Raw genomic sequence first — 19,007 nt, forward strand, 5'->3', positions numbered from 1 at the left:
TAGAAGAGCTTATATTTGTAAACACATCTGTAGGGGGAGTCTGTCCATGGGACACTTGTCAAGGTCAGAGATCCAGCACTATGCCATGAGCTCAGAAACATTCCAGAGAGTATCCTCCAAGGACACACTGTCACATGAGTCCTGAATCAAGTGCTCCAAAGAGTGCAGAGATAAAGCCTGGGTATATCCCAAGCCTTAAGAGGGGAGATGCAGGAGGTGAGTAGACATGCAGGAAGTGAGTCATTTTCATGAAGAGTGTCGGTATTTCTCTACACTAACACATCTTCTCCTGAAGAATCCCACAGTCAGATAGTTGACATACTGGATCATAATAGATTTATACTTAATACATAATCATTATACATCTTAGAGTTTACATAGCTGATAATAATACATGTGTTTCCATATAAATTAAAGCAGATGTTAAATGTCTATGATGCTGTGATGGACATTCAGAAGTGTTTCCTGGTCTGTAGAGTCAGAAAAGGAGTTCTCAGTCGAGTGTCCCCTCTTGATGCTTAACATTTGTCATATTCTATCTGAGATTCTTTTCTCTTCTCTGCTAAGAATCCTCATTCTCATCCATCAGCGCCCTCTGGAGCACTTCCCGAAGGGGTTTTCTGCCCCCCCCACTGCCTGTGTCGTCCAATAAAGAAGTAAATGATAGGATTAACTGCACTGTTCATGAAATGAAGAGCGGTCATGAAGAAAAGTATCTCAGAATGATAGACTGATAATTCCATGGACAACATGCAGACCTTATAGACTGTTCTTGGCACACAGAGCAGCAGGAAGGCCAGGACATTGAGCAAAATGGTCCAGTAGAGCCTGCTGGGCTTTCTCTGCTGGGAGTAACACTGGACCCGGATGAATAGGGTCAGGCTGCAAACAAAGAGCACCAGGAAAGTTGGAAGGGATGAAAAATTATATATGTTACTTTTTGTATACTTATTCCAGTAAGGAAACACAGTTATCATTAAAACAAAAATGAGGAACAGGACCCAAATGAGGGCACACACAATGGTGGAGAGATGTGTCGGTCGGTAGCATTTGTACCAAATGGGCCAGAGCACAGAGACACAGTGCTCAATGCTGATGGCCATGAGCAGGCTCAGACCCACCAGGTAGGAATAGACTGCGAGTTCTATTACAAAATTAATAAAAGTATAGATAGATATATAGAAATTTAACAGCTGCAGAACAGAAGATGAGAGGTTGGTGAAGTCTGCAATGGCCAAGTTGAGGATATAGACAGAGAAGTGGTTCCTCTTCAGGCGGAAACCCAGCAGCCAGATGACAATCCCATTTCCCACCATGCCGCAGAGGTTAATGAATATAATGACAGCCACAATCACCATAAAGCTCAAAGTGTTATAAAAAGATAAATAATTCATAGTATTTTTTGTGTTCAGTGAGGAGGTATTTCCCTCTTCTGTTAACACAGTCCAGTTGTTCCAAAGCAGCTGAGGCATGTCAGCTGTGTGATTTCTGGGCTCAGAAGCCATCTGTGGGTCGTGCTACTTTGGTGCCCTATGAAATAGAGCTGTGGGCAGAAACAGGGCCCCTGAGTTCAGGGTTGGTCTCTCACTGCACCTAATTGCAGTTTCAGATTTCACAGACTAATAAATAGGGACCCAGGGGATGGTTCTGTGTGAGAATCCCCACAGTCCTGACCGTATCAGCCACTAGTCTCAGGAACCTTGCCCTCAAACTCAGGCCAGTGTCGCTTCTTAAACACCTTCAGATCTGTCTCCACCTGAGCCCAGGATACAGCTTCTGAGAGGCTTGTTCAGGAGTTGCTGGGTAGAGACCCTTAGTTTGCTTATGGCTCTGCCCTTGGGAAATCCTCTACTTGGGGATCTGTGTTGAGATAATGAAAACATTAGAAAACATTAGAAAACATTAGAAAATGAAAGGTCAGTAACGAGTATTCATAAGTTGTAGCCACTGTGCACAAATATAAGGTCTCTGTATATTAATGTTCTGCTATTTACATGCACAAAATGAACATGATACTGGAGGGCTCACAACAGACATTCCGTCACACACAGGCACTGTCCCTGGCTCATCCACAATAAACACCACTGAATTCAAAGAGATGTTCTAAGTGTATAACAGGAAAAATTGCATGGACATACTGATAACTCAATTATGATGAATAGTATTTATATAATACTAAATTATGAATTTGAATCAACAATACAGATTTTATAATTATGACATGCACATATCATTTAAATTAATTATAAAGGAATACTGATTAATAGTCATTTATTAAGAATTTATCAGGATAAGAAATTTATTAAGAATTGTTAATAAGGAAAAGGTTTAGAAAGAATTTCCTATGATCCCTATTCCATGTCAGATCCTGATTTCTCTTTTCCATTCAATGAAATGATGCCTCTGTAAGTAGCAAACTCATAATACCCTTCAAAGGTTCTGCTTTAACACCTCAAATCTCTTAAACACATCTGTAGTGCCTACTCACCCCCTCATTCAGGTTTCAGATCCCTTTAGCTGTCACATGAGTTCCCAGTTGGTTTTGGACAGGAACACTGAAAAGAATGGACAAGGAGCATGAGTGACATGCATGTGAGGGGTCTCTGCAGCCTGGCCTGGGGTTCAGTGTTCCTCACAGCAGAGAAAGCCCAGCAGGCTCTACTAGACCATCCTGATCAATGTCCTTCCTCCAGTCATCAGGGATCCAGGATCCCCCTGAACTTCATAATCTGGGAAGGGACTTTTAAAAATGGAACCTCAGAACCATGACTCAAAGGATAGTCTGAAAACAGAGAGACAATATGTAACAGCCAAGAAAAACCAAGCAAGCTGTAATTTCTGAGCTTCACAGATGGCCTCAAAGACCACAGGACCTTGACCATGAATAGAGAGTGTTTGCAAAAATTTAGTTCCTATTGTGATTGGTCTCCCAGAACACTTACTGTGGAATCAAGCTCATTTTCCTCACAGGAAGAGCACAGGGAAACTAGCAGCTGGCATTGACCAAATCATGAAAGCTCTAACTTTCCTATTGACACTAGACACCAGGGAACATGTGATTTTTGAAGCTAATTTCAATGTCTAATTGTCCTAACACGTTCATCTCATTTGTTTTCCTGATGGACACAATCTCCATATCTGCTTTGCTTTTTATTGGTGGGTTTTGGGGTGCACTGTTTCCTGTATGCATGACTTCATCTTTCTTCTGGCTAAGAATTCACTCCTGAAAGTGCTTAAGGAAGTATGTGGGGTTCATATTTTGGGACAGTACACGTTATCTGTGTACAAGGCCAGCTCCTTACTTGCTTTAGCCCCTCTGCAGCCCAAACATGACAATCGCATAGGAGCTGAAGGACAGCAAGGTAAGGCTAGACTGAACCCTCCTTGACTCACTTTGTCCCTGGGACTCAGTTGGGATAACACCCCAGTCTCCAGTAGGTCTTTGGGGAGCCTGGTTCATTCCCCACTGCAGATATGATCCTCCCCTTTCTTCATTCCAAAGTTTTTCCTCTAATGACCAAATAAGCAGGGTCATAGCACTACCATTGAGAAACAAGCATGTTACAGAGGCAGGAACTGACATTCTCCCCTCTCAGGGCAGCCAAAGATAATCATCTCTGGAGAGGCCATCCCATGGCTTCTGTGCTGACAAAATGCTCAGCCTTAGCTCATCTCAGGACTCTGAGACTCAGAAAGAAATCAGTAAGCAATGCGCTTGGGAGGTTGGGAAGTGGGTGAGCCACCAGTACTCTCTGAGTTCTTGGGGTCCTTCCTCTGTCTCCTGAACCTCATGATATTTTTTCAGAAATTAGAACTACCAGCTTTTTTTCCTCCCTGAACTCTGAAGTTATCACTTGGGGAACAAAAAGATTCTCTCCCTCCACAGACACAGCACAGAGAGGGAGGGACAGAGATGCTCAGGACATGCGGGGTGGGGGAGCAGGGCGAGGTCAGAGGGCAGAGAGCTCACATTTCTCCTCACCTGAGTCTTATCTAGCAAGTGGTGGGTCTGGAACCTTGGTGAGTTTGCATCTCTCTGGATTGTGAAGTTCCAGGTTTCTCCTCATGTGGCTCAGAGTTGATGTCCCAAGGCACAGAATGACTGAGTACTGGCTACAGGCTGAGTGGTCTGAAGACTTTGTGCTGGTTCCTGAATCCTGAGCCCTCCTGCTCTTATATACTTCATCATGTGGGTGTGACTCAGAGGAGACTGCAGTCCCAGAAGAGCTAGGTTGGGATTTTGTGAATATTTTTCTTGAGATACTCAAAGTAGAATGATCAGCTCTACTTCTTAAGTGTAAATTCCTCTTAGAGAGTGCTCTCATTCTCTTTCAGATAGAGTATTTAAGGGCCAAATATTTTATGAGTGTTAAAGTACTGTTGTCATAATATTTATAATTGCATCAATTAATCCTATATTATTTTAAAATTTGAACATCAACTTGCATATAGACTGTGATTTTGAAGGTAAAGATATTTATGAAGTGATATGCCACTGAAGATGCAAAATATTGTATTTCTATATCAACAATTGAGTAATTGAGTATATTCCAGAGAGATTAGAGAGGAAGATTAAGAGCAGCAATCCATGGTTGGAAGCTTGTCACAAAGAGCAGAGTTTAAATGGAGGAGAGAAAGGTCTAACATGAAAGAGACATTCATAGCATCCCATCATTAGCAGTAGAGCAATCCATAATGTCAAAAAGAAAAAAAGAGAGAGTGAAGTACAATATAGTCAACTCATTAGTTTAGAAAGCAGAATGAGAGAAACATCTGGTGGCTTTGTCCCATGTGTTTGCCTTGAAATGCCTTGGAATGGCCCAGTTATTGCTTCTCCCAAGAACACCAGAGCTCAGAATCCTCATGAGATTTTGTTGTGAGGCAAGAGAGATGATGAGCTTTATGGAGCTGGGGCTTCTTCGCCCAATTAATCTGCATTATCTCCTGGAGCAGATGCTACAGGCAGAGGGAAGGTACCTCTGATCCTTCATCACCACGCAAAGTCTTAGCTAACTTATCTGTCTGGACCCTGGTAATAAGGAAGGGATGGGAAGGGTGGACTGGTGACATATTTGCAACCTTGACTCCAGTGGCTCCATTGACTGTCACATAGTATCTCTCTAAGGCCCTGCAAGACATGAACTTCAGGAGTTGATGTTTTGTTAGGTTAGAAGCTCTTCATTTTTTATCTCAAATTTTCCTGACTTGAATCTATGAAAGGAAATATAGTGGAACTCAGGGGCCAGAGAGATAACACAGAGGTAGGGCATTTGCTTTACATTGTGGCCAACCCAGGATGGACCTGAGTTCTATTCCAGACATCCCACTGAACCTGTGAGGAGGGATTTCTGAGCGCAGAGTCACAAGTAACCCCTTAGAGCCACTGTTGGGTCACCAAAAGCAAAAACAAACAAAAATGATAAGAACGTAGTGTTTTCCTGTCATGGGAAAATTCATGAAACTATTCATAGGATAAGTTTATCTGTAAAGAGAGGAAAAGTTTCTATGCAAAATCTGAATCCAAATAAATGATCACATTCTTGGAATCAAGTGATCCCAAATAGAACAACAAAAGGAACAATGAGTTTGACAGGGTGAGTGTGGGTAGGCACCTTGGTCAGTTGGTAGAAAGACTATGGAACTGGAGGTGGGTTCAGAGGTGGGGCATTGCATGACTGAAATGCTTTTTTTCAGCAATGTGACTAATGGGTCATAATAAAATATAATTATGTCAAAATAACTAGGGCTGATGGCCTCAGGCTTTTGTCTTATCCATTGCTAACCCTGATTTTATCCCTGGAATCAAGTAAGACCATACAAAAACTGGGCTGGGTTACCCACAGTATAGCTGGTCTCCAGGGTGTATTTTTAGATATTCATAGCACCACACTGTAAGATTAATGAGATTGTATATTTCTTAAGCAATGTATGTTTCTTTAGTTCAGACTATCTCTCTAGCATCCTCATAACTGTTTTTAAATGGGACATATATAAGACATGTCAGTGAACCAATAATATCAGGATGTAATTCACTCATCATTTCACTAATTTATTTAGTAAGCAATTGGAGCATCAAGTTTCTTCTCTTTCATGGCTTTAGGAAGCAAAGATATAGTACAAATTTCCCGCCTTTCATTACTCCCATAATATATGCATGATTTGAAGGAAAATGAACAAATAATATCATGGAAATATTATAGACAAAAATAGAGGACAAAAAATATCAGGGAAACATGGGTGTGAACAAGAGCAAACATTTTGGTTTTCCCGGGTGGTCTAAGCATAGAGGAAACTTAAAACAAGATTCCTAAAGTTAGATATTTTGGAAACTTTCAGAAATCTAGTTAGTCACTGAGATCAGAGCTAAATATAAAAGACTACAGTAGATTTAGTGATGACCAAAGGAGAGGAGACAGGGCCAGAGTGATAGCAGAGCTGAGAGGACTGTTGGGTTGCACAGGCCAATTCTGGTTCAATCCCTGGTATCCCGTATGGTCGCAAGTCCTGCCAGGACTGATCCCTGAAATCAAAGTCTCTTGTAAGGCATAGAAACTTTCAGATGCAGCAACCAAAAACAAAATCAAACAAGTGCAGTATGCATGAGAATGGAGACATAATACAGTGGGTACAGTTTCCAGAGATTTTATATGCTCACATCAATTCATACCAGGAGTTATCCTTGACTACAGAGTCTAGATTGTGTCCAAGAATTGCTGTATCTGGTGAAAATTTATAGTGGTTTCAGACATTAGGAAGGAGAATCTCGGTGTCATAGGATTGATGCAAAACTTGTTCTATATTTTTTTAATTTTCAGGTTGATTGGTTGATCTGGTTCCCTATCAGCAATTGATCTACAAAAGGGCTGGCACAATGGTACTTCTTTGTGGGGATAAAAGTTGATGTCCAGAATCTCACTTTGCTGTGATGTGAAGTTGAAAGTACATTAGTAGGGAAAGAAAACTCTTCTTCACCTGCTCTTTCAGGACCACTTTCCAGTCCAGCCAAATACCTCAGAGAAGCTGCAAACACTTTCTGTTTCCTCTGGGAAAAGAAAAGAAACTTCCTTGCCTGCACTTAAGAGAATCAGAGTTTTGCCCTTACAAATATTTCAAATGGAAGGAGCAAATGTGAAATAGAAAGTTCTGGACCTTTAGCACTTCATCTAATAGTGTTGTCGCAGAAGGCCACAGCAGAGCAAGATGTTCCCAGCATAAGAAGATTCTAGTTCCCGATTGCTGTTAAGGCTTAAGTAGTTCTTTCAATTCCAGATTAGAGCTTAGAACTCAGAGAAGGAATGGTCTGTCCTTGCTTTCTTTTCTTTCTCTCTGGCTCCAAGTCATCTGAATCCTCTTCTTTATCTCAGGACCTTCGTCTTTCTGTCTGTAAGGATGCATTCCCAAATACAAATAAAATAAGAGTAACTGAAATACTAGGCCATTGTAATTTATAGCAATGTCAACTACTTGTAATTTATAAATAAAATGCTGCTGTCTAACCCCCTCTCTATATGGCAATCTCCTGCGAGTGCACTCTCATCCTCCTCAATCTTTCTCTCTCTCTTTTTTTGTTTTTTGTTTTTATTTTTTGGGGGGGTCACCTCCAGCAGTGCTCAGGGGTTACTTTTAGCTCTTATCTCAGAAATCGCTCCTGGCTCATGGGACCATATGAGATGCCAGGGAACAAACCCGCTTTTGTCCTGGGTCAGCTGCGTGCAAGGCAAACACCCTACCACTCTGCTACTACTCTGGCTCACCTCCACTCTCTTTTTATGCTATCCTGGCCCCCTCTCTTGGCATATTCAATTCATGGTTTGTTTTCATTGACTATTGACTCTTCCACCTATGGTTGCTTCATCCAATGCACATCCAAGTCATGGCATCTAGTTGTTGTCCTTCTGATGTTCTTTTTTCTGTTTAGGCAAAGTGCAAGAGTTTGTCATATCTTCTTATTGAGATCTTGTCACTGTGTTTATGATTCACAATTTCTTTTTCTTACCTTTTGCTAGTGATCTGGTTGGACAAAAACCTCAGGCTCCAAAACCAGGACCTGGTTAGACATGGGTCTAGATGCAAACATCAATGCAGAAAGTAATCTACACAGTGAAAGAGGCAAAAACGGGTTCAGGAATTCCAATATACCATCCTTGCAGGTTCAGGGTACTATATGGGATGCCAGGGGTTAAATTGGGGCTGGGCACATGCAAACCCTACTATTACTTTGGCTCTTGATCTAAGGTGTTTGGGGGGGGGGGGTCACAGCCAGCTTCGCTCCAGGTTACTGCTGGCTGGCAGACTGGGAAACTATATCGATGCCAGGAATCAAACTAGGCTTCATATGTTGGCCACATGCAAGAAAAGTGCCCTAAGGTTGTTTTATCCAGCTGGCCCTCCTGATCTAAGTTTCAATCATTCCATTTGCCTTTGTGTTGTAACAAACAATGTGAAATAAATGTTTGTACTTACTAGTGTGTAGGCTGGAGTGGAGGTGGGAAGTTGTCATAAGAGGAAAGATTTGGTGCTAGAATATTTAATGCCCAAAACAACTATGTTAAGAAAAATTTAGTAGGGACCAGAGACATAGCACAGTAGTAGAGCATTTGCCTTGTATGTGGCCGACCTAGGTTTAATCCCTGGCATGTGCTCAGAAATCATGCCTTCCTTCCTTCCCTTTTTCCTTCCTTCATTCCTTCTTCTTTCCTTCCTTCCCTCTTCCCTTTCTTTTCTTTCTTTCTTTCTTTCTTTTTTTCTTTTTCTTTTTTTTTCTCTTTTCTTTCTTTCTTTCTTTCCCATCTCATTTTTCTTTCTGTCTTTCTTTATGCTTTCTTTCTTTTTCTTTCTTTCTTTCTTTCTTTCTTTCTTTCTTTCTTTCTTTCTTTCTTTCTTTCTTTCTTTCTATCTTTTCTTTCTTTCTTTCTTTATGCTTTCTTTCTTTTTCTTTCTTTCTTTCTTTCTTTCTTTCTTTCTTTCTTTCTTTCTCTCTCTCTCTCTTTCTTTCTTTCTCTCTTTCTTTCTTTCTTTCTTTCAATCTAACATTTCTCTTTTTCTCTTTCCATCTTTCTCTTTCTCCTTTTCTTTTCTTTTCTTGTTTTTATTTTTATTTTGACCAAAGTGGACTACAAATTTTTCACAGTAATTTTTAGTTACATAATGACATTGAATCAGGGGCACTTCCACCACCAATGCTGTCCTCCTTTCAACCTTGTTCCCAGCTTAGCTTACTATACATGGTAGTTAGGGCATCCCTGGGTACCAATTGGTTGTATTAATTATCAATGATAAAGTCCTAGTAGTGGATGGTGGAGTAGATGGGTGGTGAGGCTGCAGGCATCAGAGTAAGGGCAAAGAAATGACCCAGAGGCAGTCAGTAGAAGTCAGGAGACATCGAGCTTTATTAAGGTCCTAACCACCATGTGTGGCTTCAAGCTAAGCAGCCTCCTTTATGCTCTTGCATCTAACCTGTCTCTCATCTTTCCATGCTACTTCTTTCTTGCTCAGCCTCTATCTATCCCTACCCCCAAGCAATCCCTTAATTACCAGCCTCTGACCCCTCCCAGCTATGGGAGGGTCTTCCTCTCCAAGGGAGAGAGACAGAAAGTTGGGGGTGGAGTTAATGTTGTCAGCATATCATTGTCTGAAAGTTTATTTAGCTTCAGTTGAAACATGTTGCTAGTTGAGCATTCTGTTGTTGGTTTAGTTTGTTTAGTTTAGGTAGCTTCTGTAATAATTTCACATCAAATTTGTGCAGTTCTAATGGAATGTCAGTATTGGAAAATATGAAAATGTTATGTAACCACATATGTGGCTGTATGGTCTAGGATATCAAGGATTTGTGGAGTTCGACAAATGAGTTTGCATTGACAGTTTCTGTAGATCATTGGCATCACTACTGGGAATTGTAAATGTATGTAATTGTATGTGGGTTCAATTTGACTCCAAAAAGACCCTAGATATTTCAGCCCCAAAACTGCATTACTGGAGTTTTTGGTGGTTTAATGCCTCTAGAGAGACTAGTGGAAAAGAGGTATAGCTGGGACATTGTTGTCTTGGTGACTGTGGGTTGTATTTGTTGGAAGTTTCAGCAAGGTAGTGGACTTTCCCTACTTTGTCAGTAGGATGTACCAGTATGATCAGGTGTGAGACCAGAATATTCATATGTTGGAGTACTAATCTCATCCTAATCAGTATTCACATTCCAACCTAGGGTGTGATCTGGTGACAAGATTACTGAATCCCCTGCTTGCTATAAGTATTCCTCCTGCACCCTAGGGTATGACAAAGTTCTTGCTAATAAAAAGCCTTGGGTTTAGAAAGGAAGGTACACATTCTTTGGTCCTCCTACACTAAACTGCTTTCCTTCTTAGGAGCAGAAGGCTTGTATATTAGAATACTTGGCCTGAATTTTGGAATTCATGAACCTGTTCTTGTATCTTTTCACTGTGTGGATTATGTCCTGCATTGACATTTGCTTCCAGACCCAGGTGTCACCAGATCCTGGTTTTGGAGCCTGGGGCTCCGTTTGTATGCAGGAGTTTTTATGACTAACTCTTTTGACAGTTAAATGAGTATCGAATTGCTCAATGAGCAGATATGACAATATTTGTCAGGAACAATGTCACTTGAATTTCCTTCACCCCAATCTCCATTTTTTATGTAATATTGAGTTTGAGTGTGCATTAAAACAAAAATAATGTTCCTCTTAATCAATTTCAGTATAGCCTAGATTCCACAAAACATAAAAATACATAGAATTACATCCTGAAAAAGTATAAGAAACATAACTTTTAGCAAGTAGAATAAACATAGTTCTTGCATTTCCAAACAGAGTAAATGAAAAGAGGTTAATCAAAATAAAAGATTTTTAAAAAATAGCACATTATCTAAGCTTAATTTTTAATTATTCCATAGCAGAACGTTGGTCACTCACCAAAAGAATAGTCTAGTTAGTTCTCCTCTTTACTGAAAATTCCCTTGAATTTCAAATCAAGGTCTTGATATTTTTTCAGTTTTGTACTTGCGACAATGAGTAGCTGAAAAAAGATGAAAATATATTTGTCCTCTCTCTCGTTTACTCTCATTGATTTTCTGGTCACATCTGGCTCTACTCAGGTCTTGCTCTTGAGTCTGTGTTCAGGCATCATGCCTGGCAGTACTCAGGGAACATGCACATTACCAGTTATGGAACAGGGATCAATGGCATCATGGTAAAAGCTTTACCCACGGTATTATTTCCCCAGGTCTGTCGTATCTTTCCTTATCTGTCTCTCTGGTAATTGCATCCTTTTATTTATCTCACAATCCCTCTGTTCAAATTCCCTTGTCACTTTTATTTCTGTGAAATCTCTGTAAGGATGTGCTCAGTAATAAGGAATTGGCCAAGTAGGTATTTTTGTTTCACTTGGGGAATCTGTTTGTTGGGTGATATGAAGATATTCAAGAGCAAGTGAGAGAGTCCATAAGAGAATTGTTTTGTTTTGCTTTTCACAATTACAAAGTTGTTCATGATTGAGTTTCAGTCATCCAGTGTCCAACACCCTTCATCAGGGCACATTTCCTACCACCAAAGTCCCTGTTTCTGTTCTGCCCACCATGCTGCTACCTCTGGGACAGACATTTTTTCTCCCCTCTCTCTCATTCACTTTCTTTTTGTTTTTGTTTTGTTTTTGTTTTGGGGTCACATCCGGCAGTGCTCAGGGGTTACTCCTGGCTCTACACTCAGAAATCACTCCTGGAAGGCTCAGGGGACCATATAGAATGCTGGGATTTGAACTACTTTCCTTCTGCATGCAAGGCAAATGCACTAACTCCATGCTATCTCTCTGGCCCCCAATCACTTTCTCTTTTTCTTCCCTTTTTTCCTTTTACACATTTTGGGTTGTATTATTGTTATTAAAGTGATACAATCCATATCACTTTGCCTCCTTTCAGTACCCAGTTATTATCCAGTAATTAGTTAAATCTCTGATAGTTCTAATGCTCCCTTCTCTGCCCTCACTGCAACCCCAACTCTTTGTGACAATCTTCCTTCATAAACTAGTTCTTTTGGTTCTTCTCTATATTGTCTCTGGATATTAATACCATACTATCATTTGTTTTTCTATCCAACAAATGACTGTGATCACTCTCTCTCTCTCTCTCACTAGTTTCACTCACTGAATAGGCCTTGCCTTATTCTCAGGGGTCACTCTCAACAGACTTGAAGAGTGACAAGGGGCCAGGGATCAAATTTGAGTCACTTGCATTCAAGGTAGGCTCCCTCCATTCTGTTCTTTTACTCTGCTCATCTCTCCCTTTTCTACAAATTTGCAAGTGGTTTGCTTTTTAAGAAAAATATGTGATGACTTTGCATTAGCATAGCAAGACCAGCACCCCATTATTTGCTGAGATATCAGCAGATTGGCTAAGAGGAGAGGAGTAGCTTTTACGTTTATATAATAATATTTTATCCATTCCATTAGGGTTTCCAAGGCTGGCTATTATACTAATATGAAGATGCGGTCAGCTCATGAGAAGGAGATGATATAATAGGGAATTTTCCCAAGCCATCCCCTGGTATGGGAAACCTCATGGGTTGATGGAGACCCATAGTTCCAGGTCTGTATTGTGATGGAAAGATCAGGGCTCTAGTGGTGATACATGGCCTCAAATATGAACTCAAATGGTCCTTCGTGTCCAGAGCAGTGCTGTTCCCATCCTTTCTTTTGGGACCTGCCTTTTGGGACTCCCAAAGGATTGGAGGGCACTAATAAGAGTATTGTAGTATTAACAGTACTAGTAACCCCTTTTATTACTGGGTCATGCACCTGTCATTTGATCTCTACCTCCCCAACTTACAAACATTGTTGTTTTTTTTTTGTTTGTTTGTTTGGTGTGCATACTCAGCTGTTCTCAGAATTGTAGATCTGCACTCAAGAATAACTCCTGGCAGGCTCTGAGGACAATACGGAGTGCAGGGAATGCAGCCTTGTTTGGCTGCTACAACACAAAACACCCTAACCCCTGTATTATCCCTGCCTCCAGCCCCCAATTTCATCTCTTTCCACTCTATTTCCATAGGTGAGGACTTTAGGATCCCATATCTGGGTTTCAAGATTTTATGACAACAGGAAGGAGAGGAAAAGATTCCTGCTATATTGATATGAACTAACACAGGCCACAAAACATGACAAACATTCTGAGGGTGATGAGAAAAGAGAAAAATGTTTCCTTTCTGTTCAATAAAATACATCAGCCTGTTTGCTGTGGGTCTGTCAACAGAGGTAGTGTTGTTATGTGTAGAGGTAGGACATCTTGGACAAAAATATGATATATTTTGTTTGTTTTTCCCCCAGCTATTTTAATGCTGCAATCTTCTAAAACTGGCTTAACTTTTGCCTTTACTTTATGATGAATCTTGAAAATTCAAGACTTCTCCAAAGTAAAAATATTAGAACTCTGAAAATACATTTAAAAATCTTTTTAAAACAATCAAGTTTGACAATATCTAAGGGTATAATGACAGTGAATTAGGCCCATTCCTACCACCAGTGTTATACTCCCTCTACCCCTGTTTCCAGCATGCATCCCATAACTTCCCACTTTGTCCCCTGGCCTGCTAGTGTAACAGGTCCCCTTTGTATATAGATTGTTGTAGATTGGGAATCTTGCTTTTTCTGTCGTTGACTTTCAGTTTGGTATTTAGGTCTGATCATTTTTTATTTCACTCAATATTCATGCAAGAATTTGCTCCTGGTACCATCCAATTATTTTCCCCCTCAATTTATGAGGCATAACAAACTAATTCAAGTCCTGTGGTTCTGTTGGAGACAAAAAAGAAAGACAGCTGGGAGAAACCCATCTAGAAGGTATAAATATAAATTTAAAAGAAAGGGAAAAAATAATAGCAAAAACACACAACAAAACAAACAAAAAACAACTAAACAACAAGAAAGAAAAAAAGAAGGGAGACTAGTGTGGCAAGGTTTTGTGTGTTTTATTTTTATTTTTGCATAGGAAAGTAAGTAATCAGGAAAAATTCCATAGGCCTAAGAGATAAAGGGTTTCTCCAACCTTGAAGCATATTGTCCTGGGGAAAAGACAGGCTCCGGACATGCTCATTGTTGAATCCCAAGGTCTTTTATTGTGCCAGGAAATATTTTGTTCCGTTGTGATTGTCAAAAGATGCCTTATGTAATTAGAAGTCTTGGTATTACACAGGTCATAGGACAAAGTCTAGGATAGAGTCTTTCCTTATTCCAGAAGTTCTGCTCAGTCTGGGTTGTCAAAGGCCGATCTATGGAATTAGAGATCTTGGTTTTTGCTCAAATGCTAGGCTGAAGCCTAGGCTAGGGTCTTTCTTTTTGGTCCCATGAAAGGTTCTGCTCAGTCGTGGTTGTCAAAATCAGTCTTCTGTAATTAGTGATCTTAGTTTTGTACAGATCAAAGGACGTAGTATCTTTTGACTTCATCTTACTGTTAGGTGATAAGGAAAGGCAACCTGCTCTTAGATCAAGTTATTGCTCTGTCCTCATTCAGGATGTCTGGTGTAAGTTGGTGCCAGAGTGGTATTAGGAACTCCCCAGAGGAGTTTGATTCCTGGTGCTGTTACATAGAACTGTGTCTGTTCTAATGTTGGGATCTGGGGTTTGGAGTTGTACAGTCGCTTTCTGATCACATGGAGTCTAAGTCAAGTCCCCATGACAAATGTTCAGGGTAAGAGGCACTTCTGTATTACAAAAGTTATGTGTTCTTATCTCTAGTAGATAAGAGCTTGTTTCTCTGTATAAGATTTCCCTCATTTTAGTACGCCTATGTAAAAGAGAACAGTGTCATATTATATTGCTTGTGCATTTAGGCATAAGACTGTATACAATCTCTGTGCCCTGGTTTTGACCTGAGTTTTTATCCCAAGAAAGATTTTTTTCTTCTAGACTTTCAGACCAAGTAGAAACAAATCAAGTAAAATTTAAAAAAAAAAAGTGTGGGGAAGGAAGATGATTCCTTTACATTTGGAAATAAACACACTAAGAGGTATAACTATTGAGGAATTATACATAAATCAAAATATAAATACCCCCATTAAGTCTTTTGAGATATGGGGAGGTGAGATCCAGGGCACATTTTCATTCCACACTGTGGTTTTATTGAGCTTAAGAAATGGTTTTCAGCATGAAGGGATCAGGTAGTTTCCTTGAGTTAGGGGTCCTTCTGGAGCTGAATGCAGTAGCATGCAACTGTCAACAATTTGGGGGAGGAGTGTGAAAAAGGGCCACATAGAATGAGTCAGCTAAAGTGGTGGTTGCAGTTTCTTGCTAGAGAATGAGATGTGGGACTGACAGGGTGTCATTTCACCTTGAGAGTTGGGTGGTGGCTTATTGGGGCATGAAGTCAGTCTTAATACCTAATGAGTTAAGAAGTGAGGGTAAAGAGGCTTAAATAGGGAGGGGATAATGGATCAGGACTGAGGAAATGAGAGGACACAAGTTCTGAAGGTAGAGGAGGGATAATATATGAGGTGCTATATACAATATAGGTATGGATAGCTAAAGAAATGCGAGTGAAGAGGGTTAACTAGGGGGGAGATCAAGTATCAGGGTTGAGGGGGTGATAAGATAGAAGAGGATTTGTAAGGTGGTAGAAAATGGGTGGGGTGGATGAATATCATGTAATAAGAACTATAAACAATATAGGTAAGGATTATAGACAATACAAAGTAGACAAACATAGAGGAGTCCACCACATACACACTCAAACACACATATAAACAGACAGTGGAGATCTACTTGTAAATTATAATTGAGGGACTGACCCTTGTGTAATGGGTTAGAGCTCTTGAAAGAAAAATAAATGAGGCTGGCATGTGGGGTGGTGGAGAAAGTTTTCCAGTATCTAGGCTAGTTATCGATGGTGGGAATTAACTTTGCTAAATATAAGCTTCTGGGGTTAGATTGTACATGGAGTATTTTTAGAACAACCATAATTTTCTAATCAAGGATACTTAGCAATATGTTGATGGGCTCTGTAAAAGGAGTCTATCCCATGTCGTATCATTTACCTTGCCTCATGTATCCACATTCCTTTCCTGAAAGCTAACAGATAATGTGGACCTTGTGTTCTAATAGTAAGCTAGCTTGGTTTAAAAACGAAAACAAAATTAAATTGTAAAAGATATAGTCAATGAATGGGGGCTGTATCAAAAGTCAAGTAAGGTGTGAAGTTGTCTATTTGAATGGTCTCTGTATAGATAAGCATTAGATCATGCTAGTAGGCATAATCAAATGAAAAATGGATTATTTGTGGGTATCTTGTTAAGGCATTAGCATGTTGGAGACTGCATTTGGAGTCTCATATGATAAAAAAAATAAGATGCAAAACTGGCAACCAACCTATATCTTCAAGAACCCCTGTGGACAAGAAAAAAATTAAGGAGTTGTTATAGACATAATTGTAATTAAGACATTGGGACATCCTTATAGTGAGCTCTGCAGTGAGAGTTCTTCGTATCCAAACACTGTACCTGTTACTGTGGATAAGAGTATTAGAACAGTATTATAGGTCTCTATGGTGAGAAATTAATTGAATGTCTAAATGGCTGTCTAAATGGCTATTCCATTGGTGTAGACCTCTTCTTTTTTAATAACATCTTTATTTAAACACCATGATTCCAAACATGATTGTAGTTGGGTTTTAGTCATAAAAAGAACACCCCCCTTCACCAGTGCAACCTTTCCATCACCACTGCCCCACATCCTCCCTCCTCCAGCCCCCACCCAGAGTCAAGACAGTCTTTCTATATTCCTCACTAGATGACATTGTTATAAATGTTCTCAGAATATATATTTCTCTAACTGCACTCACTCTTCTTTTTGGTGAGCTTCATAAATAAAGGCAGTCCTGGCCCTCACCTCCAGAAATTATTTTAATATATTTTATTTTTCTTAAAACCCATAAATGAGTGAGACTATTCTTTGTGTCTCTCTCTCCCTCTGACTTATTTCACTCAGCATAATAGATTCCATGTACATTCATGTATAGGAAAATTTCATGACTTCATCTCTTCTGGTGGCTGCATAATATTCCATTGTATATATATGTATATATAAGTATCTATATACATACATATATATATATACACACCACATATATATACACCACAGTTTCTTTAGCCATTCATCTGTTGAAGGGCATCTTGGTTGTTTCCAGAGTCTGGCCATTGTAAATAGTGTTGCAATGAACATAGGGGTGAGGAACGGATTTTTGAATTGTCTTTTTGTGTTCCTAGGATACCCTAAGTGTGATATAGCTGGATCAAATGGGAGCTCAATTTTCAGTTTTTTTGTAGAATCTCCATATTGTTTTGCATAAGGGCTGGCATCCCACCAGCAATGAATGAGAGTTCCTTTCTCCCCACATCCCTCCCTGCACTGATTGTTCTTGTTCTTTATGATGTGTGCCAGTGTCTGCGGTGTGAGATGGTACCTCATTGTAGTTTTGATTTGCAGCTCCCTGATGATTAGTGATGCAGAGCATTTTTTCATGTGTCTTTTGGTCATTTGTATTTCTTCTTTGAGAAATTGTGATGCAGACTTCTTTGAAGTATATGTTTCTCTTATTTCACAGAGTTTGTTTCCTTCTACATATGCCGATGGTGATCGAGTAATATGCTAATTAGGCTACTGTATTTCTTCTATTTTTTATAATTTTTATTTTGACCAAAGTGGATCACATATCTTTCACAGTAATATTTTAGGTACATATTAACATTGAATCAGGGGAATTCCCATTACCTAAGTTTTCCTCCCTCCACATCCGTTCCCATCTTGCATCTCATATCTCCCACCCACACCACCCAGGCTGCTAAAATAAGTGGTCCCTTCTTGTCTAGCTTACTACTTAGTGATCGTACAACTGTTTGGTCATCGTACCCTCCATTATTTCCCCCTCTATTTGAGAGGCTGAACTAGATAGTTCAAGTTATGTGGTTTTGTTTGAAGAAAAAAAAAACACAATAAAATGGGGTAAAAATCAAATAAGCCGAAAATGGGCAGAGTCCTTCCAGAGGTTCTCAAACTCAGTTTGAGAGAGAAAAGGGAAAATGGAAGTGAAACACCACAATAATACGAAAGAAAATATCAAATAAAAAAATCCAGTGAGCACTACAGCAATAAGGACAAGCACCCCATAATAGCCACGGTCCTGAAATAAAAACATAAGAGTGCAAAAGGGAAAAAAAGAAAAGAAAAGGGAGAAAGGAAAAGAAAAAATGGAGACGACAACGTCCATATTCAAACCAAGACATAGAAGTCAAAAATAAACAAAAAATAATGTCTAATAATAATTAGATAAATAAATAAAAAAGATTATTTTGTGCTTTTTTTCCCATAGGTACAGTAAATATTGGGGACATTAGAAAGGGAATTTCCTTGGCTAAGAGATATAGGGTTTCTCCACCTTTGAAGTATACTGTCATGGGAATAATTATAGACTCCTTGCATGTTCACTTACTCTCCCCTCAGTAACTTTGTGGAGTATGGAAGACTTCTGCTCCATCATAGGTGATAAAACCAGATCTCTGTATCTAGAGCTATTGGTATCTGCACAGGTCAAGGAATGGAGCTTACGATGAAGTCTTTCTTTGTGGCTCTAGAAGTTCTGTTCCTTCACTGTCGTTTTAATCCATCTTCTGTAGTTGGTGGTCTTGGTCAGTGGCTGGCAACCTACGGCTCGCGAGCCACATGTGGCTCTTTACACTTTTTTTTTTTTGGTTTTTGGGCCACACCCGGCGGTGCTCAGGGGTTACTCCTGGCTGTCTGCTCAGAAATAGCTCCTGGCAGGCACGGGGGACCATATGGGACACCGGGATTCGAACCAACCACCTTTGGTCCTAGATCGGCTGCTTGCAAGGCAAACGCCGCTGTGCTATCTCTCCGGGCCCGGCTCTTTACACTTTTAATTTGGCTCTTGTGTGCTGGGCGCTGCTCCAGGAGTCAGGACTCTGCTCCTAGTCTCTGTCGGTGCGTGCCCTGTGTGCA

At 40.0% G+C, this 19,007-nt stretch overlaps 1 protein-coding gene across 1 annotated transcript; it reads right to left on the reverse strand.

Moving 5' to 3' along the window:
* Window positions 1–578: 578 nt before the first annotated feature.
* On the reverse strand, window positions 579–1,316 carry LOC126018808 (mas-related G-protein coupled receptor member X4-like). Its single transcript, XM_049780905.1, has one exon. The coding sequence runs from the start codon at window positions 1,314–1,316 to the stop codon at window positions 579–581; it is 738 nt and encodes a 245-aa protein (XP_049636862.1).
* Window positions 1,317–19,007: the final 17,691 nt, after the last annotated feature.

This window comes from Suncus etruscus, chromosome 9 (assembly GCF_024139225.1).
Source record: "Suncus etruscus isolate mSunEtr1 chromosome 9, mSunEtr1.pri.cur, whole genome shotgun sequence".
Taxonomy (NCBI): Eukaryota; Metazoa; Chordata; class Mammalia; order Eulipotyphla; family Soricidae; genus Suncus; species Suncus etruscus.

Bases quoted from the DNA above. Each gene is read 5' to 3' on its own strand.
- LOC126018808 (XM_049780905.1), bottom strand. From the start codon at position 1,316: ATGGTGGGAAATGGGATTGTCATCTGGCTGCTGGGTTTCCGCCTGAAG.